This window comes from Salmo salar, chromosome ssa26, assembly GCF_905237065.1.
Source record: "Salmo salar chromosome ssa26, Ssal_v3.1, whole genome shotgun sequence".
Classification (NCBI taxonomy): domain Eukaryota; kingdom Metazoa; phylum Chordata; class Actinopteri; order Salmoniformes; family Salmonidae; genus Salmo; species Salmo salar.
The window spans coordinates 3,630,990-3,656,372 of NC_059467.1; the positions used below are offsets into that span (position 1 = coordinate 3,630,990).

The 25,383-nt window shown below is 42.2% G+C and overlaps 1 protein-coding gene across 3 annotated transcripts; it reads right to left on the reverse strand.

Moving 5' to 3' along the window:
* Positions 1–242: 242 nt before the first annotated feature.
* On the reverse strand, positions 243–24,589 carry sncaip (synuclein, alpha interacting protein). 3 transcript variants are annotated; one of them, XM_014174910.2, is made up of 10 exons: positions 24,465–24,589; positions 8,324–8,421; positions 7,973–8,024; positions 7,006–7,850; positions 6,716–6,895; positions 6,182–6,295; positions 4,789–4,914; positions 3,595–3,764; positions 1,626–1,715; positions 243–1,501 (listed from the first exon to the last, which is right to left on the reverse strand). In XM_014174910.2, exons 2-10 carry the CDS (start codon positions 8,378–8,380, stop codon positions 502–504), a joined length of 2,634 nt encoding a protein of 877 aa, XP_014030385.1. In that variant the 5' UTR covers positions 8,381–8,421; positions 24,465–24,589; the 3' UTR covers positions 243–501. The 3 variants fall into 3 exon arrangements, with proteins under 3 accessions (XP_014030385.1, XP_014030384.1, XP_045564291.1); XM_014174909.2 differs by having other exon boundaries at positions 7,973–8,045; XM_045708335.1 differs by having other exon boundaries at positions 7,973–8,045; positions 8,324–8,406; positions 24,465–24,570.
* Between the last annotated feature and the right edge of the window lie 794 nt (positions 24,590–25,383).

A 25,383-nucleotide genomic window follows, 5' to 3' on the forward strand; every position in this document is an offset into this window, starting at 1 on the left:
AATCAACTGTCTGATCAACTCTATGTGAAGGAGATGTCACACTGCATGAGGCAAATTGTGGTTAAACCAGATACTGACTGGTTTTGTGATCCATGCCCCCTACCCTTTTTTTTAAGGTATCTGTGACCAACAGATGTATATCTCTATTCCCAGTCATGTGACATTCATAGATTAGTGGCTAATGAATTCATTTCAATTGAGTGATTTCCTGATAAGAACAGTAACTTAGCAAAATCTTTGAAATTGTTGCATGTTGCGTTTATATTTTTATCCAGTGTATACGCTTTGTGCTAGTGCACATTAAGTGCATGTGAAAAACCACAGATTGTATTACCAATGGTATAACTGTGTGTGCATAAGTATACATACTCTAATACAATTGTATTGGATACTTCAGAGGAGACTTCAGTTACAAAAAAATTGTCAAGTTGATCAAATACTGTGAGAGAAAGTACAATGCTTTTTTATTTTGTCCTTAAATTTTTTCTTAAAAAAAGGCCCCTAAACAGCACTAGCTTTGCTCTTGCCCTTGGAGTGCCCACATGGACTGGTTTTAACCTCAGTTTTCCTGCCAGGCGAGCCCTGGGACACACCACAGCTTGACTGTTTGACAGAGGGAGACGTTTGGACATTATTATTGTTGCTGTTCTGATTTCCACTCAGCGATTCCATTAGGGAGCGGAATGTCCCGAACGGGCGCTTCACCGTCTCGGACCCTGTAGGAGTCCTACCTCCGGCTCCTTCTTTACTGTGGGCACCCTTGGGCGGCTCACTCTCTGGTGGTCCCGTCTTGTGAACCACCTGCTCATCAAAGGTCACCCTCAGTTTCAGGTTCTGGGAGGTCTTCCTTCGAGAGGTAGGCGATTTGAGTGCACTTTTGGGGCTCGTCGTGATCTTTTGTCCATTGTTGTAGTCGGGGAAATCTCCACCGGCCTCCTGTTTCCCGTCAGCGTCAAGCTCGCTTTTGTCCGATGTGGGCGAGGGGTATCCATCCATGGACTTGGAGGTGCTGAGGGCGAAAGCTGACTTGTGCTCGGTGGTCGAGGTGTGCTTCTTCATGCCCAGATGCAGGCTGCCGACAGGCTCCTCGCTCTCTGCGATGGGCAGGTGGCTGGGTCTCTCTAGGCGCATCCCTGGGGGGGGGCCATGTTTGGCCTCTTCAGGGGGGTAGGTGTCCGAGTCGGACTCGCTGAGAGAGCGCTGCATGATCTGCTTGAGTCTGGCCAGCTTCAGCTCCCGTCTTTCCACCACCCCCATCCTGCGCAGGGGCCCAGGGTTGGCCCCGTTCAGACTAGGAGGCCCCGCTCTGGAGCCCTCCTGGAACTCCAGGGACAGCTTCTCCTTGGTGCACACCTTGTCTGAGATGTCTTTACCCAGCAGTTGGCGCAGGACGGTGTCTGAGTCGACGCTCCTCTGCCTCAGGATCCAGTGGCCATCCCCGGGGGTCCCCTCTGCGGTCAGGGTCATCTCAGGCCACGCCTCCACAGACGGAACATGGGAGCTGATCATCAAAAAGACAGAAATGACTGATTTGGGTATATTTAATTTACATGTACGTGCTTGTAATCAATGTGTAGACGGTGAATGGTGTACAGTATAGTACAGTATGTGGTGGAAGATCAGACCTGGGTGATCGTGGCAAAGTTCCCTCTGCTTTTGAGGGATCCAGGTGTAGCTGAACTTGATTCTGTAGAGCATTCGTCTTTGTTGCTTGTCTGAAATTTTTTGGAACAATATATAATGATAACACTGACATGCAGGCAAGGTAAGTTAACCAGCTATGGAAATCTTAATTTATAAAACATCGATTCAGTAAAATGAACCTCCTGAAAATCCTCAGTGCATCTCCATTTCCAAAACGTATAGAAGTTTGCATGCTAAAAATGTACATTTTCTGAAATGCTGCGGTTATTACACCTTTTTAAAGAAATTATTATTTATTTTTATCCACATTGGTGTAAAGACTAGGTTTATGTGCATCCCAAATGGCACCCTATTCCCCATGTAGTGCACTACTTCTGACCAGAGATGAAGTGCACTGATAGCCAGAGGTGAGACCAAGACACTGTTATTCGAGTCACAAGTGTTGTAACAATGGTACATACATCTTCATCAGACTTATTGATTATTAATAATATTTCATCACTATTAATAATACACATCACTACATGGAACAATAATTTTCTCTCGTGCAACGTACTGACTCCAAAATGTGGCGCACAGTCCACGTAGCCTAGAATGCACACTGAGGTGGACGCAACCAGAATGACAGAGACATAGGACACAGATACACGGAACTCCGACATAAACAAGGAAATATGAACAAAGGAAACGATACATTGAATTAAATAAACAGAACTTCCACCACATGAGTCTCACAAATGCTCATGTGAACAATAAACCTCGCGCCGCCTCAGAGTGTAAGAAATGGTAAATTAAAATGTATCGTATCAAACAGCAAAGTCCAAGTGTTGCAATAAACAGTACGGGCATGGAATGATGAAATGCTACCAATTATTGTCAGATTAGATGAAACATAGATTTACCATGTATGCATTTAAAACATGTGAAAGCAACAGCAACCATTTTGACAAGAAAACAAAGCTCTACACTGGCGAGAATTGCGCCACAGTAATAACAAATTTTAACATCAAATTCCAAATGCAAGATTCATAAGTAAACTATACATTTCAAGCACTTTCGACATGCCAAAAGACCAGTAAGCCTATGCTATTAATTGTTCCTTGATGCCCCATTGCTGGTGAACTTTCATTTACATTTTAATTACTGAACAGATGCACTTATCCAGAGCGACTTACAGGAGCAATTTGGGTTAAGTGCCTTGCTCAAGGGCAGACAGATTTTTCATCTAGTCAGCTCGAGGACTCGAACCAACAACCTTTCTGTTACTGGCCCAACGTTCATAACCACTAGCCTGCCTGCAGTTAATATTCTTGATCACCAATTTTTTGGGGAGCTGCATATTTATTTATTTATTATGTCAATCCTCTCTCACTACCATTTCATGTTTGCACTGCACCTGTACAGCAAACCATCAATCTGTTCGCTAGCTCACCCGACCTGTGTTGAGGGTGTGAGGGTCGAGTGTGCATTTCACTAGCCAATCTGTTGCATTTTTTTGCTAAGGCGATGCTGTGGCTACTGTCTCTGGCTGCACGGAGAGTGATCCACGGAGACTCTGTGCCACAATGAGTGACAAAATGTTACAAAACCTGGCCGGATAATTTCAAGTCATCAGTCTCAAGTCTTGAGAGTCCAAATCAAGTATTACGTTCTTTTCTTTTCTATTAAGTTGAGTCTCAAGTCATCAAATTTGAGACTCGAGTCCAAGTCATGTGACTCAAATCCAGAACTCTGCTAATAGTACTATATAGGGAACAGGGAGTAATTTCAGACAACACAAGTAATCTGAGGTGAGTTAAAGACCGCATCCCGAATAACACCCTGCTCCCTATATAGGGAACTACTTCTGACCAGGACCCATAGGCCTCTGGTCAAAAGTAGTGCACCATGTATGCAATAGGATGCTTTTTGGGACAGATCAAAAGAGTCAGACAGGAACCTCCCACTCACTCGTTGAGCTGCTTGGTGAGCTTGACCACCTGGGAGGCCAGCGACATGCACGTCTCCACCACCACCAGGTAGCGGGCGCAGGTGGTGTGGCCCTGCCGCTCAGCGCTCTGGGAAGGCCTCTCGCCGCCCTGGTTCTGCACGGTGACGTTGGAGCCGTACTCCACCAGGGTCTGAGGAAAGAAAGACATGCTGCTTTGTCAGTTCATGTAGTAGGAGCTCCAAACAAAGACCTATCGGCTGTTAGTAGTGTCTGAAATGGCATTGAAGCCTTACAAAAATAATGAATAGATGTTCAAGAAAATGGTACAGAAAGCATTTTGTGCAAACGGATGGGCAAACATCCAAAAAGTAAATTTACAAATGTCCTTATCGTCCAGTATTCTTTCTCTAAAACAACTTAGTTTAACAACAAAACATGCAAATGAAATCTGTATTCTCTAACGTACATAGAAGTGCAGAAACAAAGTAAAACAGTGTTTTCAATATTTCCTAGGCCCAGCTTGTCTCTCTGAAACATAGTTAATGTGGTCACCGACCATACTTTTGATACGTCTGGCTTGCTGAATCAACAGCAGGACACTAATCATGAGTAGTATATCCAGCCCGCATCCTCATTCTACTTTGTAAAAGCACAGTCTAAAGTCCAGATCCTCTCTTTTACAGACAAGGGCACAATAGAATGAGGAGGCGGGCCGGATATATTACTCCTGATTTGTTTCCTACTGTTGATTCAGCAAGCCAGGAGCAACCAGACACTGCACTTGACACATTTACAAAATTGCTTATTCCAGTTACTAATAAGCATGCACCGTCTTGCAATAAAATGCAAATCAAGTACTTAAAAATCATACAATGTGATTTTCAGGATTTTTGTTTTAGATTCCGTCTCTCACAGTTGAAGTGTACCTATGATAAAAACTACAGACCTCTACATGCTTTGTAAGTAGGAAAACCTGCAAAATCGGTAGTGTATCAAATACTTGTTCTCCCCACTGTATATATATTTTTTTTTTGGGGGGGAGCTAAAGAATCGATATCTTCAAAAATAACATTCTTGAAGCACACGGCAAACAGTTGAGTGTCAAAAACCCAGCAGCATTTCAGTTCTTGACATAAACCGGTGCGCCTAGCACCTACTACCATACCTTGTTCGAAGGCGCCATGCTTTACCAACAGCCACAGAGGACCACATACCTGAATGCAAGTGAGATGGCCGTACTGAGCAGCTACATGCACTGCACTGTTTCCGTACTGGTCCACTTCGTCCAGAGAAATGGCTTGCTCTTGCATGAATTGGAGCAGCCATAGCAGAACCTTTTCCTAAAAGAGAGATCATGAACATCCAAAAGGACAAAATATACAGAAAAAAAGATGAAAGAAAATGGGATTCAAAAGTCATACAATACAATATTTAGTGTGGATAGATATTGCGGTGACAGAAATGCTGCAGTGGTGACCACACTGCAATATACTGTATATATTTCCACACTTAAAATGCACTACGCAGAAATCGCTCTGCCATTTCCTGGTTGCTAAACTTAATAGCCTAATGTCAGTGTATACTTTACAAAACAAGCAAGTATAGTGTAGAGAATCATTGTCTCATCTAAACAGCTGTGAAATAACTTTTCCATAACCAAAAATATTGTATTTTCAGCTGGTGTACAAAACCTGAAAGTAAAAGACTCAAAAACTAAACTTAAGCACACAAAGCATTGAAATAGTGCACATAGAACAGATCTACCACTTCTTAGACTTGCTTTCAATAAGAATGGCAGATCTATAACCCACATTTCTATGTGAATTGGTCAGGTTGCCCAAAAAGTTAGATATTACAGTATTAATGTTGTGTATATTATATATATATATCTATCTCTTATGTGTAATTGTTTTGTTTTTACTGTATCTATGTTGTATATACTGTATGTAGATTATGTGTACCGTAATTTCCAGACTATTAAGTGCACCTGAATATAAGCCGCACCCACTGAATTAAAAAAGCAGCAGTAAGCTTTAGTTGTCTTTTTGCACTGAGTCAATTCCTCACGCTGCTGTTTCCAACGTCTTATCATCGACTCATTAAGACCAAGCTCCCGTGCAGCAGCTCTATTTCCTTTTCCAACAGCTAGATCAATCGCCTTCAACTTGAAAGCTGCATCATATGCATTTCTCCGTGTCTTTGCCATGATGAGGGTGACAAAATTACTACTGTAATCAGAATGATGGGAAGTTTGAGAGCGCTCTATTTAATCTAAACAGTAAACTAAAAGGTTGTTTGACCTTAATCCGTTCGGCAATTTCATTGGTCTAATGAAAGCTTCATGCCGCCAAAAAACTGAGCACGTCACAGAATGTGTTTTTTTGGAGAAAAGAAAATTGAAAGCGGGAAAAATCCATATATTAGCTGCGTCATTGTTTAAGCCGCGAGGTTCAAAGCCTGGGAAAAAAGTTGCGGCTTATAGTCCGGAATTTACGGTAGGTTCTTTTGTCTCAATTCGGTCTGTATTTTCGGTTCCTGGTACATGTAAATGTCGAATAAAGGTGACTGTTTATGATAGGGTTATAAAACGGTGTGCGTCTCCCTCACCTGTCCGTAGCGGGCTGCGTAGTGGATGAGACTGGGGTGCTCTCGGCTACAGCTCAGCTCGGCGATGGCCTCCGTCTCACTCACCATCCAGCGCACACACTCCAAATGGCCGTTCTGCACGCACACAAACACATGCAAATACGCACAAGTTATTCTGTAGATCAGTTTGATATAGACACTGTCCTGATGCTCTTTTATTGAAGACAAGGAATGAAAGAGGGTAAATGCGAAAAATACAGATATGTATCCGAAACCCAGACTTGCACAGCCGGAGACATGGTGTCATCTTTCCCCACAGGAATATCAAGGTCTTAACTAACAACCAACTTTAGTAGGTCTTCGTTCCAAATGGCACCCTTTTCACTATATAGCGCAGTACTTTAGACCAGGGCCCATAGGGTGCCATTTAGAATGAAACCTAGACGTCTGCCTTGGTTGACATGTTAGGTGGACATGATTGGACATGGTTGATTCGCCATGTCCACAAGTTAGGTTTTCTAGAGGCCCTGACCCAATCTCTAACCCCTCACTCACCTTCACCCCGAGCCCAGCAGGTGTAAGCTGGTGGTTGTTGCGCTCGTTGAGGCAGTCCTCTCCCATGAGGGAGGTGAGGTGCTGCAGGCAGTCAGCGTGGCCCTGGGACGCAGAGATGTGGAGCAGGTTGTTCCCCTCCTCGTCCTGGATCAGCTCCAGGTTATCAGCCGCCAGGTGAGGCTGTGGACAGAGAACACCAGGAAAAACACTCAGTGAGTTGCTGATACAAAATGGTATTGTTCATATAGTCTACAACTATATTATGGCTTTTCCCCATTCTGTTGACTTACCAACAGAGAAATCTGCCCCTCTCGGATGATATTGATGATGTTCTGGGATTTCTTGGTCTCGTCATCACACTCTCCGTGCAGTCTTGTACCGTTCCAGGTCTTACTGCTGTCCTGCCTAGACCCAGCACAGCCCTGGAGGGGGAACATCATTGCCTGGCTGCTCCCAGGGGTGTCAGCCCCTGTCTTGTGTGCCTGTGTCTCTGGGTAGGCCCTGTTGGCTAAAAGTTTATCCATGTCTGAGGCAGAGGAACAGCTAAGTGATCCTGGTGTGGAGTGGTCATAGCCCCCAGTGGATGGTCGGTGATTGTCCGGGTCCAGAGATTTCAACTTCCTCATATCAGACCACTTGACGGGCGAAAGCATACAGTACTGGGTGACACTTGCAAGGCTCTCAGGGTGGGTAAGTGTTGAGGTCTTAATGCCGTGGCACCTCTCACTGGCGTTGCCACCGCCGCCCACCGTCCTTTTGTCATGGGGAACTCTGGGAAGAGTAGAGACATGTTGGCTGGATTTAATGTAAGGCACGTCCAGTATCTCATCCATGTCCAGGTCGTAGTGCTCCAGCTCCCCAAAAAGAGCTCCTCCGGTACCCATGCTCTTGGCTTTAAATCCCTGGCCTTCGCAGGCTGCAGGTGTTTTGTCTGAGGCTTCTTCTTTGCTGCTGCCTTCCCCATTGTGAGCCTGAGCCTCGTTGTCACTCTCGTTGTCAGAGGTCTCCGGTTGATGTTTGAGTGGCGAGACCCTCTTCACAGGTCGGAATTTGCTGTGGACGTCGGCGATGCCGGTCGGCTTGATTCCACCGCCACTATGTGACGACACACCACGGCTCCAGTTGATGGCTGGGGCTAAAGATGGTAAAATAAAACAAAAACGTTTCTATCTGCCATTTAGGCTACCTGTAGTGCTACAAAATAATAAGGCATTCGTTTTTTTGAATACATTTACAATAATAGCCTACGGGCCACACCTTGTCTTTCTTCTCCCTGACCATCGTTTCTTCTGGACAGCTCTGGAATGTTCTTCAAGGATGTCACAGAATACTTTTACAGGGAAGAGACCATCAACATGTATGTTTATAAGCGCTTATTACATTGAAATATTAATTTAGCCAACTGTAGCCTAGAAAGTACTTCATACAGAGGTTTCCCCAGACGACACAGATTAAGACTGGTCCTGGACTAAAAAGCAAACTCAATGGAGATTAGGTTTAATCTGTGTCCAGGAAACTGCCCCATAGACTATATTACATCCCCTGGCATAGCCAGATGGTGTGTAACTATTTATTGTAGAACAACGTGAGTTTTGGACTTTTACTCACCACTGAATCATCAGTGAAGTCAATCTCATCCAAATCCAAGTACTCAGGAGCATCCATCTTCAGTCAGCATTATTCTTGACACCCTAGTGAGAAGCAACCTGTTTGATAAAGCCTGATATTAGCATTCCACATTAATTTACAGCCTAAGTAAAGACAACTTTGTGATTTATAGATCTGGACTGTGTCTTAAATAGCACCCTATTCCATATTGAGTGCACTACTTTTGACCAGGGCCCATAAGGTACTATATAGGCAATAGGATGCCATTTGGGACACACAATTGACTATAGGCCACTTCCTGCAAATCTGTGATGACCAAGTTTCTATGACCTGGAGTGGCTGAACTGTCTCGATCCAAAAGTCACCCAACAAAGCTGATCAACGTCTTCAGGCTAAATCCTTTAGGTGACTCACTTAGAATGTTCAACGTAATGTGATTAGCTGTGCAGTGTTTAGGGTTGACCCCATTTAGTTGACTGGTCGATTGATTGGTCGATAGGCTGTTGGGCGACAGATTTCTTTAGTCAAGCAGTCGCAACTTTGATTACTTTTTCATGGTGCACAAGACACCCGTCTGATTCGCACCTGTCTCAATGGACTAATCCATTGCGGAGGCCACGGGGATGGCAGAGCCCATCACTATAAGACATGTGATACTGAAATTGTATATGGTTGTATTATGTAAAAATAATGGTGCTACACGAATAAATCAAATATTATTTTGGATACGGTCGCTGTCCGCAGTTCTGAAACATAATCTTCAGTGTCCCGTAGAATTGGCGCCTTTCTCTTTGTTGCTATATGCATAATAGCAAAGTTAACCAGCATATTGGGATTGAGAACAATGCAGCGGAGGCAGAAGCAGCAGAAACGAGGAAACAGCCCTTCCTTAGCCTAATTGTCTAAGAAAATTGAGAGAATAAACCCTGAATTAATTAGGCCTATAATCAATAGCCTAACTGTTATATGTGCCTGGCTTTATAAATCATCCATATACAGTATCAGTCAAAATTGGTCATACCCACTGTTTATTTAGACTATTTTCTACATTGTAGAATAATAGTGAAGACATCCAAACTTTGAGCTGTTCTCTTTATTATTTGAGCTGTTCTTGCAATAATATGGACAAATCTTCTGTATACCACCCCTACCTTGACACAACACAACTGATTGGCTCAAACGCGTTAAGAAGGAAAGAAATTCCACAAATTATCTTTTAACAAGGCACACCTGTTAATTGAAATGCATTCCTCATGAAGCTGGTTGAGAGAATACCAAGAGTGTGCAAAGCTGTCAAAGGCTACTTTGAAGAATCTCAAATATATTTTGATTTGTTTAACACTTTCAGTTACTACATGATTCCATATGTGTTATTTCATAGTTTATATCTTCACTATTATTCTACAATGTAGAAAATAGTAAAAATAAAGAAAAACACTTGAATGAGTAGGTGTCCAAACTTTTGACTGGTACTGTATATCTACAGAAATAAGACAGATCTTGCTTCTGTTGCCTGTTTGAGTGTTTGTTTAATAGCCTACTGATTCCGTGAGCACCAAGCCTCATGCAAATGGAAAAATGTTGGATAAAGCAATTCCCCAGATTCAGCTGTTTTAATCTGTGCTATGCTGTAATAAAGGCTTTACAATTTTTGTTAGAACAGACTGGTATTACTTACAAATTGATTTAGTGTTGTTTACACTGTTGCAAACAGGCAGAAAAAAATATTGTAATGAACACAGCTCTTGCTCATATACCCTCCTTTTTCTTGATCTACTTCTTATTGTTATTATGATCATTATAATAATAAGCAATGTCGTTATCATTAGTAGGCATGTATAATAGCCATGTGTAACCACCATCGAGCTGTAAGATTAAGAGCGCATCCTGTTTAGTCTTACTTAGGCCTATAGTTCAATATATAGGCTACGATATCAATCAATCATTTATTTGTTCATGCCATCAAACGGTATAGGATACAAACATGCTTTGAAATGCAATGAAGCATTTTAGTTTTAAAATTAAATAAAAGTGTGCCTTGAATAATTAGCCTAAACAAATAAATAAACCGCAATTCACGAATGCATGCAACTGTTTTTAGTCTACTGAAATAAAGGCTTTATATATTTATTTTTTCCTCATTAGAACAGACTCTGGTACACTTATTTATTTAGTGTTGTTTACACTTTTTCTTAATGGTCAGAAAAAGTAATAATATTGTAATCTAACAGCAGCTGTTTGGCACACATAATACTCACGCAACGGGTGCTCCTATACCCTCCTTTTTCTTGATCTCCAGTAGTTTCCACAACTAAGTCAAATGTCTTCCACAGATCTGACTTCCCCTTTCCCTCCTGAGCAACCAGTAAACATTCACCTGTTTCAAGTTTATTTTTCACTTCGTCATCATCCATGTTGCTGTCACGTGTTGAGGTTATAACCAATTTATTGATGTGATCATGAAAGGCTATAGGTCAGGTCCTATTGGTGACATACATGCGATGCTTACATGTTTCACGCAAAGAGAGCAAGGGTTGAGGGAATAATCTACATTGTAGAATAATCCCAAAACAAATTAGGGATTACGGTAACAGAACTTTTCAGTCACAAACAAGTAAGAAACTAAATGGCTGAAATGATGTTGCAGCTTCAGCACGGACAGCGGAAATAAACACTTGCTGTGCTGTGGTGCCTTTTCGCTGCAGTAGGGAGGAGAGCAAGACAATGTGAGCCAGTCACACAGGCACTCGCTGTCTTTTTTTTTTTTTTAACAGCGTAACCACCGAGCTCTTTGTGTCATTTGTGTGTCTTAATTAATCAAATGAATGCGTAAAGCATTAGACAAGCTCAGTGCATATGTTGTTGATTTTATAGAAACAAATAAGGTGCATCTGTCTAGATATGGAAAAATACGTTTAAACATTTAGACCAATCGATTGGTCGAAAGAAGAGGACGACTCTCGGTCAACGAAGATTTTTTTTAGTTGAGGCCAGTCCTAGCAGTGTTACAGAAAATGATTGCCTTGAATCTTGAAAACAATGGTGCCTGAATCCACACACTGGATTCAGGCAGCCTCAATGACTTAGGCTACACTTGTCACAAAATGGCATCCCATTCCCTATTTAGTGCGATACCATGTGGGCCCTGGTCAAAGGAAGTGCACTACATAGGGTCAGGAATAGGGTGCCACTTGGGATGCAGATATTGAGAGAAGAATGAAAACCAGCATTTCCTGTGGAAACTGTATGGCTGCCAATATTGTGTCAGGAACTGCATAATCTGAGAATGTAGGTCTAGGATTACAGTTCATTGGCTGTCGGGAAATCTATAAATAATAGGCTGCCTTTTCATTCACTACAAGATTAGCCTATTAGCTAAATTAATATATAGGCTAGATCATGTGCAAACTGAAAAGCTTTCTAAAGTCAGTAGCTAGTTAAAAGCTACAATTCAATTAATTGGACATGATTTGGAAAGTGACACACCTGTCTATATAAGGTTCCACAGTTGACAGTGCATGTCAGAGCAAAAACCAAACCATGAGGTTGAAGGAATTGTCAGTAGAGCTCCAAGACAGGATTATGTCGAGGCACAGATCTAGGGAAGGGTACCAAAAAAAATGTCTGCAACATTGAAGGTTCCCAAGAACACCGTAGCCTCCATCATTCTTAAATGGAAGAAGTTTGGAACCCCAAAGACTCTTTCTAGAGCTGGCCGCCCGGTCAAACTGAACAATCGAGGGAGAAGGGCCTTGGTCAGGGAGGTAACCAAGAACCCCATGGTGACTCTGACAGAGCTCCAGAGTTCCTACTATGGAGAAACTTCCAGAAGGTTAACCATTTGGTTTAAATAATGCAAAAACAAATTGTTGGAGAAGAAAGTAAAAGTGCAATGTGCCATGTGAAAAACCTAACGTTTAAGTTCCTTGCTCAGAACATGAGAACATATGAAAGCTGGTGGTTCCTTTTAACATGAGTCTTCAATATTCCCAGGTAAGAAGTTTTAGGTTGTAGTTATTATAGGAATTATAGGACTATTTCTCTTTATACGATTTTTTTATATACCTTTGACTATTGGATGTTCTTATAGGCACTTTAGTATTGCCAGTGTAACAGTATAGCTTCCGTCCCTCTCCTCGCTCCTACCTGGGCTCGAACCAGGAACACATCGACAACAGCCACCCTCGAAGCAGCGTTACCCATGAAGAGCAACGGGAAAAACCACTCCCAAATCTGAGAGCGAGTGACGTTTGAAACGGTATTAGCGCGCACTCGCTAACTAGCTAGCCATTTCACATCGGTTACACCAGCCTAATCTCGGGGGTTGATATGCTTGAAGTCATAAACAGTGCAATGCTTGAAGAATTGCGAAGAGCTGCTGGCAAATGCATGAATGCTTACGAGCCTGCTGCTGCCACCCATCGCTCAGTCAGACTGCTCTATCAAATCATAGACTTAATTATAACATAATAACACACATAAATACGAGACTTTGGTCATTAATATGGTCGAATCCGAAAACTATAATTCCGAAAATGAAACGTTTATTATTTCAGTGAAATACGGAACCGTTCCGTATTCTATCTAACGGGTGGCATCCCTAAGTCTAAATATTCCTGTTACATTGCACAACCTTCAATGTTATGTCATAATTATGTACAATTCTGGCAAATTAATTACGGCCTTTGTTAGGAATAAATGGACTTCACACAGTTCGCAATGAGCCAGGCGGCCCAAACTGCTGTATATACCCTGACTGCTTGCACGGAATGCAAGAGAAGTGACACAAATTCATGTTAGCAGGCAATATTAACTAAATATGCAGGTTTAAAAAAATATACTTGTGTATTGATTTTAAAGAAAGGCATTGATGTTTATGGTTAGGTACATTGGTGCAACGATAGTGCTTTTTTCGCAAATGCGCTTGTTAAATCATCACCTGTTTGTCGAAGTAGGCTGTGATTCGATGACAAATTAACAGGCACCGCGTCGATTATATGCAACGCAGGACACATTAGATAAACTAGTAATATCATCAACCATGTGTAGTTAACTAGTGATTATGTTATGATTGATCGTTTTTTTATAAGATAAGTTTAATGCTAAAATCGCAACTTACCTTGGCTTCTTGCTGCCCTCGCGTAATAGGTAGTCAGCCTGCCATGCAGGCTCCTCGTGGAGTGCAATGTAAGGCAGGTGGCTAGAGCGTTGGATTAGTAACCGGAATGTTGCAAAAACGAATCCCCGAGGTGACAAGGTAAAAATCTGTTGTTCTGCCCCTGAACAAGGCAGTTAACCCCCGTTCCTAGGCCGTCATTGAAAATAAGAATGTGTTCTTAACCTGTTGGGGGTAGGGGGCAGTATTTGCACAGCCGGATAAAAACGTACCTGATTTAATCCGTTTACTACTCCTGCCCAGAAACTAGAATATGCATATAATTAGTAGATTTGGATAGAAAACACTCCAAAGTTTCTAAAACTGTTTGAATGGTGTCTGTGAGTATAACAGAACTCATATGGCAGGCCAAAACCTGAGAAGATTCCATGCAGGAAGTGCCCTGTCTGACAATTTGTTGTCCTTATTTGTTGTCCCTAGGTTATCTCTATCAAAAATACAGCATCTCTGCTGTAATGTGACATTTTCTAAGGCTTCCATTGGCTCTCAGAAGGCGCCAGAAAGTGGAATGAGAGCTCTGCAGTCTCTAGGCTAAGTACAGCAGCCCTGCCTAGGGACAGTGACACTGGTGATGTGCGTTCATGTGAATTCTCCATTTTGTTCTTTCAGTCTTTGAACGAATACAACGTCGCCCGGTTGGAATATTATCGCTATTTTACGAGAAAAATCGCATAAAAATTGATTTTAAACAGCGTTTGACATGCTTCGAAGTACGGTAATGGAATATTTTGACATTTCTTGTCACGAAATGCGCCCGCATGTCACCCTTCGGATAGTTACCTGAACGCATGAACAAAACGGAGCTATTTCAATATAACGATGGATTATTTCGAACCAAAACAACATTTGTTGTTGAAGTAGAAGTCCTGGGAGTGCATTCTGACGAAGAACAGCAAAGGTAATCCAATTTTTCTTATAGTAAATCTGAGTTTGGTGAGGGCCAAACTTGGTGGGTGTCAAATTAGCTAGCCGTGATGGCCGGGCTATCTACTCAGAATATTGCAAAATGTGCTATCGCCGAAAAGCTATTTTTAAATTTGACACCGTGATTGCATAAAGGAGTTCTGTATCTATAATTCTTTAAATAATTGTTATGTATTTTGTAAACGTTTATCGTGAGTAATTTAGTAAATTCACCGGAAGTTTGCGGTGGGTATGCTAGTTCTGAACATCACATGCTAATGTAAAAAGCTGTTTTTTGATATAAATATGAACTTGATTGAACAAAACATGCATGTATTGTATAACATAATGTCCTAGGAGTGTCATCTGATGAAGATCATCAAAGGTTAGTGCTGCATTTAGCTGTGGTTTTGTTTTTTGTGACATATATGCATGCTTTGAAAATGGCTATGTGATTATTTTTGGCAGGGTACTCTCCTGACATAATCTAATGTTTTGCTTTCGCTGTAAACCCTTTTTGAAATCGTACAGTGTGGTTAGATTAACGAGAGTCTTGTCTTTAAAATGGTGTAAAATAGTAATATGTTTGAGAAATTGAAGTTATAGCATTTATGAGGTATTTGTATTTCGCGCCACACGATTCCACTGGCTGTTGACTAGGTGGGACGCAAGCAATTTCATATTTTTTTTCTTCTGTGCTGGCCCCCCATGGGAATCGAGCCCACACCCCCCCCCCCCCACATAAAATAAATAAAAAAATGGCAAATCGGTGGCCAAAAATACTGATTGTTATGAAAACTTGAAAATCGGCCATAATTAAAATCGGCCATTCCGATTAATCTGTCGACCTCTAGTTTGCACTACCCTCTGTAGCACCTTACGTTCAGATGCCGAGCAGTTTCCATAACAGGCGGTGATGCAACCGGTCAGGATGCTCTCGATGGTGCAGCTGTAGAACCTTTTGAGGATCTAGGGACCCATGCCAAATCTTTTTAAGTCTCCTGAGAGGGAAAAGGTTTTGTCGTGCCCTCTTCACGACTGTCTAGGTATGTTTGGAACCATGATAGTTTGTTGGTGATGTGGACACCGAGGAACTTAAAACGCTCGACCTACTCCACTACAGCCCCGTTGATGTTAATTGGGGCCTGTTTGGCCTGCCTTTTCCTGTAGTCCACGACCAGCTCCTTAGTCTTGCTCACATTGAGGGAGAGGTTGTTGTCCTGGCGACCTCCTCCCTATAGGCCATCTCATCGTTGTCGGTGATCAGGCCTACTACTGTTGTGTCGTCAGCAAACTTAATGATGGTGTTGGAGTTGTGTTTGGCCACGCAGTCGTGGGTGAACAGGGAATACAGGAGGGAACTAAGTACACACCCCTGAGGGGCCCCAGTGTTAAGGATCAGCATGGCAGATGTGTTGTTGTCTACTTTTACTACCTGGGGCGGCCCGTCAGGAAGTCCAGGATCCAGTTGCAGAGGGAGGTGTTTAGTCCCAGAGTCCTTAGCTTAGTGATGAGCTTAAGTGGGCACTACACTATGGTGTTGAACGCTGAGCTGTAGTCAATGAACAGCATTCTCACATAGGTGTTCTTTTTGTCCATGTGAGAAAGGGCATTGTGGAGTGCGATTGAGACTGCATCATCTGTGGATCGGAGTGGCTCTTGGGTGTTCGGGAGGATGCTGTTGATGTGAGCCATGACCAGCCTTTCAAAGCACTTCATGGCTACCGACATGAGTTCCAAGGGCCGGTAATCATTTAGGCGGGTTACCTTCACTTCCTTGGGCAGGGGGAGTATGGTGGTCTGCTTGAAACATGTTGGTATTACAGACTCGTTCAGGGAGAGGTTGAAAATGTCAGTGAAGACACTTGCCAGTTGGTCCTCGCATGCTTTGAGTACACGTCCCGGTAATCCGTCTGGCCCAGCGGCTTTGTGAATGTTGACCTGTTTAAAAGGTTTTGTTCACATCGGCTACGGAGAGCATTATCACACAGTCATCCAGAACAGCTGGTGCTCTCGTGCATGCTTCAATGTTGCTTGCCTTGAAGCGAGCATAAAAAGCATTTAGCTCAACTGGTAGGCTTACGTCACTGGGCAGCTCGTGTCTGGGTTTCCCTTTGTAGTCCGTAATAGTTTTCAAGCCCTGCCACATCCGACGAGCGTCAGAGCCGGTGTAGTAGGATTCAATCTTAATCCTGTATTGACACTTTGCTTGATTGATGGTTCGTCTGAGGGCATAGCGGGATTTCTTAGCGCACAGATTAGTCTCCCGCTCCTTGAAAGAGGCAGCTCTAGCCTTTAGTTCGATGCGGATGTTGCCTGTAATCTATGGCTTTTGGTTGGGATATGTACGTACAGTCACTGTGGGGCCGACGTTGTCGATGCACTTATTGATGAAGCCGATAATAGACGTGGTGTACTCCTCAATGCCATCGGATGAATCCCGGAACATATTCCAGTCTGTGATAGCAAAACAGTCCTGTAGTGTAGCATCCGCGTCATCTGAGTCACTGGTACTTCCTGCTTTAGTTAGTGCTTGTAAGCAGGAATCAGGAGGATAGAATTATGGTCAGATTTGCCAAATGGAGGGCGGGGGAAAGCTTTGTATGCATCTCTGTGTGTGGAGTAAAGGTGGTCCAGGATTTTTGTCTCTGGTTGCACATTTGACATGCCGGTAAAAATTTGGTAAAACCGATTTATGTTTGCCTGCATTAAAGTCCCTGGCCACTAAGAGCGCCACTTCTGGGTCAGCATTTTCTTCTTTTCTTAAGGTGGGTGGGGTTATCGTTATATCCTGCCTGTTTGGCCCTGTCCGGGGGTATCATCGGATAGGGCCACAGTGTCTCCTGACCCCTCCTGTCTCAGCCTCCAGTATTTATGCTGCAGTAGTTTATGTGTCGGGGGGCTAGGGTCAGTCTGTTATATTTGGAGTATTTCTCCTGTCTTATCCGGTGTCCTGTGTGAATTTAAGTATGCTCTCTCTAATTCTCTCTTTCTCTCTCTCGGAGGACCTGAGCCCTAGGACCATGCCTCAGGACTACCTGGCATGATGACTCCTTGCTGTCCCCAGTCCACCCGGCCATGCTGCTGCTCCAGTTTCAACTGTTCTGCCTATGGAACCCTGACCTGTTCACCGGACGTGCTACCTGTCCCAGACCTGCTGTTTTCAACTCTCTAGAGACAGCAGGAGCGGTAGAGATACTCTGAATGATCGGCTATGAAAAAGCCAACTGACATTTACTCTTGAGGTGCTGACTTGTTGCACCCTCGACAACTACTGTGATTATTATTATTTGACAATGCTGGTCATTTATGAACATTTGAACATCTTGGCCATGGTCTGTTATAATCTCCACCCGGCACAGCCAGAAGAGGACTGGCCACCCCTCATAGCCTGGTTCCTCTCTAGGTTTCTTCCTAGGTTTTGGCCTTTCTAGGAAGTTTTCCCTAGTCACTGTGCTTCAACACCTGCATTGCTTGCTGTTTGGGGTTTTAGGCTGGGTTTCTGTACAGCACTTTGAGATATCAGCTGATGTAAGAAGGGCTATATAAATACATTTGATATGACATGGCCTTATAGAGTTGGTTGAGAGCGGTCTTAGCGCCAGCTTCGTTTTGTGGTGGTAAATAGACAGCTACGAATAATATAGATGAGAACTCTCTTGGTAGATAGTGTGGTCTAAAGCTTATCATAAGGTACTCTACCTCAGGCGAGCAATACCTTAAGACTTATTTAATATTAGACATCACGCACCAGCTGTTATTGACAAGTAGACCCCCCTCCCCACCCCTCGTCTTACCAGAAGTAGCTTCTTCTCTGTTCTGCCGGTGCATGGAAAATCCTGATAGCTCTATATTGTCCGTATCTTCTTTCAGCCACGCCTCGGTGAAACATAAGATGTTACAGTTTTTAATGTCCCGTTGGTAGGATAATCTTAATCGTCGGTCATCAATTTTATTATCCAATGACTGCACGTTAGCAAGAAGAACGGATGGCAGTGGAAGTTTACTTGCTCGACTACGGATCTTCAGAAGGATGCCCGATCCGCGACCCCTTTCCTGTGTCTTTTCTTCACTCAAAAGGCGGGGATCTGGGCCTGTTCGAGTGAAAGCAGGATATCCTTCTCATCGGACTCGTTAAAGGAAAAAGTTTCTTCCAGTCCGCGGTGAGTAATTGCTGTTCTGACGTCGAGAAGTTATTTTTTTCGGTCATAAGAGACGGTAGCAGCAACATTATGTACACAATAAGTAAAAAAATAAGTTACACAAAACGCGAAAAAACGAACAAAATAGCACAACTGGTTGGGAGAATGCAAAACGTCAGCCATGTTCTTCGGCGCCATCTTAAAACAAGATAATAGCCTGGCCAGCCGCTAATAGCCTTGGAAGCCGCTAATGGGCGCTATGGATCTCCACTATCTATAGCGCACACTAGCGGCTGTCCAGGCTACTACGCTAGCTAGGCTAAGTCTGGTCGTCACTAGTTACCACAGCCATAAACCCTGTCTATTTCAAAAATGTTGCTTCATAAAATCTGATCTTAAACCTGACCTTAACCACACTGTTAACCTGTTGGGTCTAGGGGGCAGCATTTGCACGTCTGGATAAAAAAAATGTACCCGATTTAATCTGGTTACTAATCCTACCCAGTAACTAGAATATGCATATACTTATTATATATGGATAGAAAACACTCTAAAGTTTCCAAAACTGTTTGAATGGTGTCTGTGAGTATAACAGAACTCATTTGGCAGGCAAAACCCTGAGACATTTTCTGACAGGAAGTGGATACCTGATGTGTTGTATTGACTTTAAACCTATCCCATTGAAAAACACAGGGGTTTAGGAATATTTTGGCACTTCCTATTGCTTCCACTAGATGTCACCAGCCTTTACAAAGTGTTTTGAGTCTTCTGGAGGGAGATCTGACCGAACAAGAGCCATGGAACGATGATGGCCCATTAGACACCTTGCGCGAAGTTCATCTTGGGTACCCTCGTTCCAATACGTTATAAAAGAGTATGCATTCGTCCACCTTGAATATTATTCATGTTCTGGTTAAAAAGGCCCTAATGATTTATGCTATACAACGTTTGACATGTTTGAACGAACGGAAATATATTTTTTCCCCTCGTTCATGACGAGAAGTCCGGCTGGCTTACATCATGTGCTAACGAGACGGAGATTTTTGGACATAAATGATGAGCTTTTTTGAACAAAACTACATTCGTTATGGACCTGTGATACCTGGAAGTGACATCTGATGAAGAGAATCAAAGGTAATGGATTATTTACATAGTATTTTCGATTTTAGATCTCCCCAACATGACGTCTAGTCTGTATCGCAACGCCGTATTTTTCTGGGCGCAGTGCTCAGATTATTGCAAAGTGTGATTTCCCAGTAAGGTTATTTTTAAATCTGGCAAGTTGATTGCGTTCAAGAGATGTAAATCTATAATTCTTTAAATGACAATATAATATTTTACCAATGTTTTCTAATTTTAATTATTTAATTTCTGACGCTGACTTGACTGCCGGTTATTGGAGGGAAACGATTTCCTCAACATCAATGCCATAGTAAAACGCTGTTTTTGGATATAAATATGAACTTGATAGAACTAAAAATGCATGCATTGTCTAACATAATGTCCTAGGAGTGTCATCTGATGGAGATTGTAAAAGGTTAGTGCATCATTTTAGCTGGTTTTATGGTTTTGGTGACCCTGTCTTTGACTTGACAAAACATTACACACAACTCTTGTAAATGTACTGTCCTAACATACTCTAAATTTATGCTTTCGCCGTAAAACCTTTTTGAAATCGTAAAACGTGGTTAGATTAAGGAGATGTTTATCTTTCAAATGGTGTAACATAGTTGTATTTTTGAAAAATTTGAATTTTGACATTTATTTGGATTCAAATTTGCCGCTCTTGAAATGCACCTGCTGTTGATGGAGTGCACCACGGGTGGCACGCTAGCGTCCCACCTAGCCCCAAGAGGTTAACTGTATGCCTAACCCTAACTTTAAATGAACACCAAAAATCATATGTTTGTTTTTATGAATTTTTACAATATAGACAATTTTGATTTTGTGGCTGTGATAATTAGTAAAACCGCCAAGTCCCGTTCCCTAGCTGGAATAGCCTAAAACATGCCACTTCAATACAGCTATGACCGAAAGTGACTTTTTCATAACAGGTTAGGAGAATTTACGTAGCAGGTTAGGAGAATTAGGCTGAGTTCAAGTCAAGGGTCACGCTTACTACAGGCTCTATGCAGACGGAAGATGCAGTGTTGCAATGTCGTTTTTTGTTACAAAATATATGCTCCGGCATTCAACATACTCTTACTACCTGAAAATTGAGACACGCCATATCATTCCTTCCGCAGCTGAGGGGGCAGTGTTGTCGCTTGGTTCCTTGATCTGATCTATAGGCTAGTCATCAAAGTAGCCTATTTTGCATTACTAACCAAATATAATCTCAGCGACTGTTCAAACAGTAAACCAAACAACAAGAATCCACCCAAAAAGGTGATTATAGGCTATTGTGAAATGGTAGAACCTACTGTAGACAACTACCTAGCCATGTGCTTTTTTACTCTGTGACCAAAACATGATAACGTTCTATTTTTAGCTGATATATATGAATGAATACACAAGCAGCAAATCAAACTGGAATAATATTTTAGGTTAGCCTGGGAAGCCTAGGCTTGATGTGCCTTCCCAGTAATACACTTGTGTCCCCAGTGGGGCATCATATTCCTCCTTAACTAGCTTTAAACGGGGAGAAGGCAGAGAGAAACTGGGAAAATATGCATACTTTCTTTATGAAACACCATTTTCACCACCATGCTAGAGTGGCTAATGTCTAAGAATGCTACCTTCTGATGTTGTGCCTTACGTTCAGCCTTGGGTAGACAACAGACTGAAACCTGATTGGCTCAAAGCGATACACAATATCTGGGATTATCATTTCTAAGCATTAGCCACTAGCATATCGAAATCGGACGATATTAGCTAAAAATGCCAACATCGGCCCGATGTCTAGTTTAACGCTGATTTGCAAAACCGATGTCAAAGCTGACGTACATACGTAAGTAGATGACGTAATGACGCCACGAAAAATACAGCGCTACACAAAACAAAACGCAGAAAAACATACGCACACTTCCAACAACTAAACAAGTTCAAGTTGAGCAGTCATTTGAAAGAGTAAGAAAAATTCTGAGAGACAACTCAAAAGGCGAAATCCATTAACACCAAAATAATGGAATTCGTTATGCTACTTGCTAAGGTGTCACGACTGAAATTTGGACCAGCGTTGTCAGCCCCATGAGCATGCTGAGTCTGACAGCACAGTGGGTCGACGAGGATTTCGTACTGAGGAAAGCCGTATTGCATGCTCAAGAATATGCTGGTTCTCATATCACTGCTGCCATTTCAATGGCATTTGAGAACATGTTTGAAACATGAACACACTCCTAGCGCCATTCGAACAACTGACTCGAGAAATAAGCTAATCAACAGCGTCTGCAGCAGACGTGACACCCTCTCATGGCATTGGAACACCTGCTCAACAATACTGCCTACACAGACGTGGGGTTAAAACTTACAAAAGTACCCGAGGCTGTGAACAAGCGAGTCGGTGGTATTCTCTCTGAGCCTCTTTACTGTGTCGCCACCATGCTCGATGCTAGGTACAAGGACCGCTACTTTGATGCAGACAAGAAACGGGGTTTACGTGAAATGTTACATACACAGCTGGACAAGATGGAAACGGACACAGTGACAGTGCGCACCGAGGAAGAGAGGCCACGGACAGACAGAGCTGAAACTTCACTGCTTGACATGTATGATGAAATCCTGGTTGAGAATGAAACGACTGAACAATGAAACAGTACAGCAAGTAAGTGAAATAAATACATTTTGATTATGTTTTACTGGTGATGGGGACATACGTAAATGCCAACAAAATAACTTTTTGGTCAGTGTGTGTTAATAAAAATGTTAATATTGGTTATCGGTATCGGGTATTTTTGGCAAGGAAAATATCGGATATCGGTATCGGCCAAAAATGTCATACCGCTGCATCCCTAAATAAAAACATTACATGCATAATTGCATTTGCGGTCACTTTTGAGAATGGTGTTTTCCCACAAATGGAACATTAGCACTTATAGCCTACTGCCATGTACGCATTGCTGAGCTTATGTGAAGAAATAGCCTAATAGTTTGTCAACATTTTAAGCTAAACATTCTGATCTGTTGTGTCAGCCACATTGCGTAATTAATGTTTTTTGATGCTAGTGGTTGTATTCATTTAGGATCTATCGCATCCCGCAACTATCCCAGACTATGTTTGGAATATTTCTCTCACACAGAATAGGTCGACTTTTGTACTATGGGGGATATAGATTGACATGGGCTAGGGCTTTTGTTGTTCGTTAGGCCTATTCATCTTGTTGGCTGACGAAAAGTAAATGTGGACAGTTCTTCCAATATCTTCAATATGCACCTCGGAATTGGATAAGGACGCCCGTAGTTGCATCCCCGATGTGTCTGTCTTCACTTGTAGCCTGTGAGAAAGATCCGATCACGTGATGGAGAGCCATGTTAGTGAGGTGCTGCCGAACACGCAGCACTCAGGGAGAAGGGCACAACGGCCACTGGCTGCAAAAGGCATGGATTCTTTCAGGGTGCATTACAGCCACACAAAGGGGATGCCGCCATGAAATTCTAGGCATCATCAAGTGTTTGTCAAATTGTGAATGAGTGACTGATGAAGTGTGTACAGCCTGCGCAAAAAACAAAGCAGAGCTCATGCCTTTCAAGCAAGTTTTTTCAAATCATCATTAGAGTCGCATCATGCAGCCTTACAATGTATTAAACATCAAAACATATAGCCCAACATTTGTAGAACAACTAAAGTTACATTAATAACTCTAAATTAAGCACACAGCAACACCCATTTCTTTGTTAACCGCTCAACACAGAATAGCCGCATGTGCGCACTCCATCAAATCGTTTGGAGAAAATATCCTTCCTATTTTACTCAGCTTTGTTCAATTGTATCCTTTAATTGTATTCTAGAAAGCTCTGACGATAAATAAAGCTTATTAAAGAGCAGTGATACTATCAAGAGCAGTATTCGGGTTTCTTCTTTTTTCTCATTCTTCATACTATAAAATAATGCCACGGAATTCTAAGCAAATCTTGTCTGCTAAATGAACTAGAGTAGCCCACAGCTATTTGGCAAAGCCAGATCAGGACCTAACATAAGGACAGCTCAGAGTAAGCTATTCTGTTCTTCTGAAATAGACTACATTTCCTTCATATCATGCTTCTTTAGACCGGTCTAAAATAAATTACATTTTTTTTGGATTAGCTAGCTAGGACATGGTGTCGCCCTAGCCTCCTGGCAGTCATTGAGGAACAAATGGGGGCGCTCGATAGGCAGTGTTCATGAAGGAACCAATGGGATGCTCGACGGGGGGCATTCCTGAACATGCAGCAACGCCCCGAATTGCAGGCTGCAGTTGCACACTACCAAAAGGTGTCTCCTACTACAAAAATCCCACTCCACCCACTTAGATCAACGGAGTGAAGCTTGTAGTAAGCGAAAATATTTTCCCGAACCTGCTAAGAAAATATCTTCGTGCGGAGTGGTGTGTTTTTAGGGAGTCCCTGGTTAGCTAGCTAGCTTGATGGCTTGCTGGTATTTGGAAAACAAATAGCTAGCTAACGTTAGTTACATCAAACGTTAAATGTCTAACTAGCAAGCTAATTAACATGCAGTATAGGCAGTGAAAATTGGACATGGGGAAAAAAGGGTCTGACTGCTAGCTAATTGAGCAAGTATCACCATTCTGTGGTATGACCATCGACCCCAGCATCTCAAGGCAAGCAGGTTAGCCTTTTAGCTAACGTTAGCTAGCGAGCAGTTGGAAACGAATCAGGTCATCAAAAAGAGGGATGCAGATAGCTACACAAGTATTCAACAAACACAATCTCATATAGCTTAATATATAATATTATAAAAAATAATTGTTTTCGTTTACAATACCTTTTAGCTCAGTTAGCTAATGCCCAGGTTTTGTCTTCGACTATTTTCTAGGCTCAGTTCCAGATTCCAGCTGTTTTTGAGGTCCCAGACTGGACCAGCGTCTCATCAGGAACATTATAAAAGTACTTCCGTTCATGGAATTTCAGAAAACGTTAAAAATAAAAGTCCCCTACGTAATAGTAGAAAAGTGTCATTAACCTGTATTTATTCATGATATTGTTTATGAAAAAGCATTGTCTAAACATCAACAATGGTTCATACTTGTTCATATTTAAGTGACATTTGCATTAAATGGGGGTTTCAAACATATTTCCAAAGTTCAATAAATGCCCCCAATGCACTAAACTGTGTGTGAAATACATATAGGTTTACAGAGAAAAAAGTATTCTATGTGCCGATGTAAAATTTGTGTTGGGAATACTCAGTGGGGTCTGTAGAATCTATATATGGTGTTATATTATGAGGGACTCTGGTCTAAATACCCAGCAACACTTTGTACTCCACCCAATCCATAGCCCCCAATGCAATATACTGTAGGCCTATAAATGACATAGTTTATAGGAGAAAAAAGTATTCTATGTCATTTATAGGCCTACAGTATATTGCATTGGGGGCTATGGATTGGGTGGAGTACAAAGTGTTGCTGGGTATTTAGACCAGAGTCCCTCATAATATAACACCATATATAGATTCTACAGACCCTACTGGGTATTCTCAATCCCACTTTTACATCGGCACATAGTTTATAGGAGAAAAAAGTATTCTATGTGCCGATGTAAAAGTGGGATTGAGAATACCCAGTAGGGTCTGTAGAATCTATACATGGTGTTATCTCATAGGAGACTCTGGTCTAAATACCCAGTAACACGTTCTACTCCACCCACTCCATAATGATGAGGGGAAAAATCTATACAGTTAC

What these genes read in the sequence shown, in the direction of transcription:
- sncaip (XM_014174909.2), bottom strand. Translation starts at nt 8,380, where the DNA reads ATGGATGCTCCTGAGTACTTGGATTTGGATGAGATTGACTTCACTGAT. An exon ending in ACTTCACTGATGATTCAGTG is followed by an intron (nt 8,046 to 8,323) that starts GTGAGTAAAAGT and finishes TCCCTGTAAAAG; the next exon opens with TATTCTGTGACATCCTTGAA. An exon ending in AGGGGCAGATTTCTCTGTTG is followed by an intron (nt 6,896 to 7,005) that starts GTAAGTCAACAG and finishes CTCTGTCCACAG; the next exon opens with CCTCACCTGGCGGCTGATAA.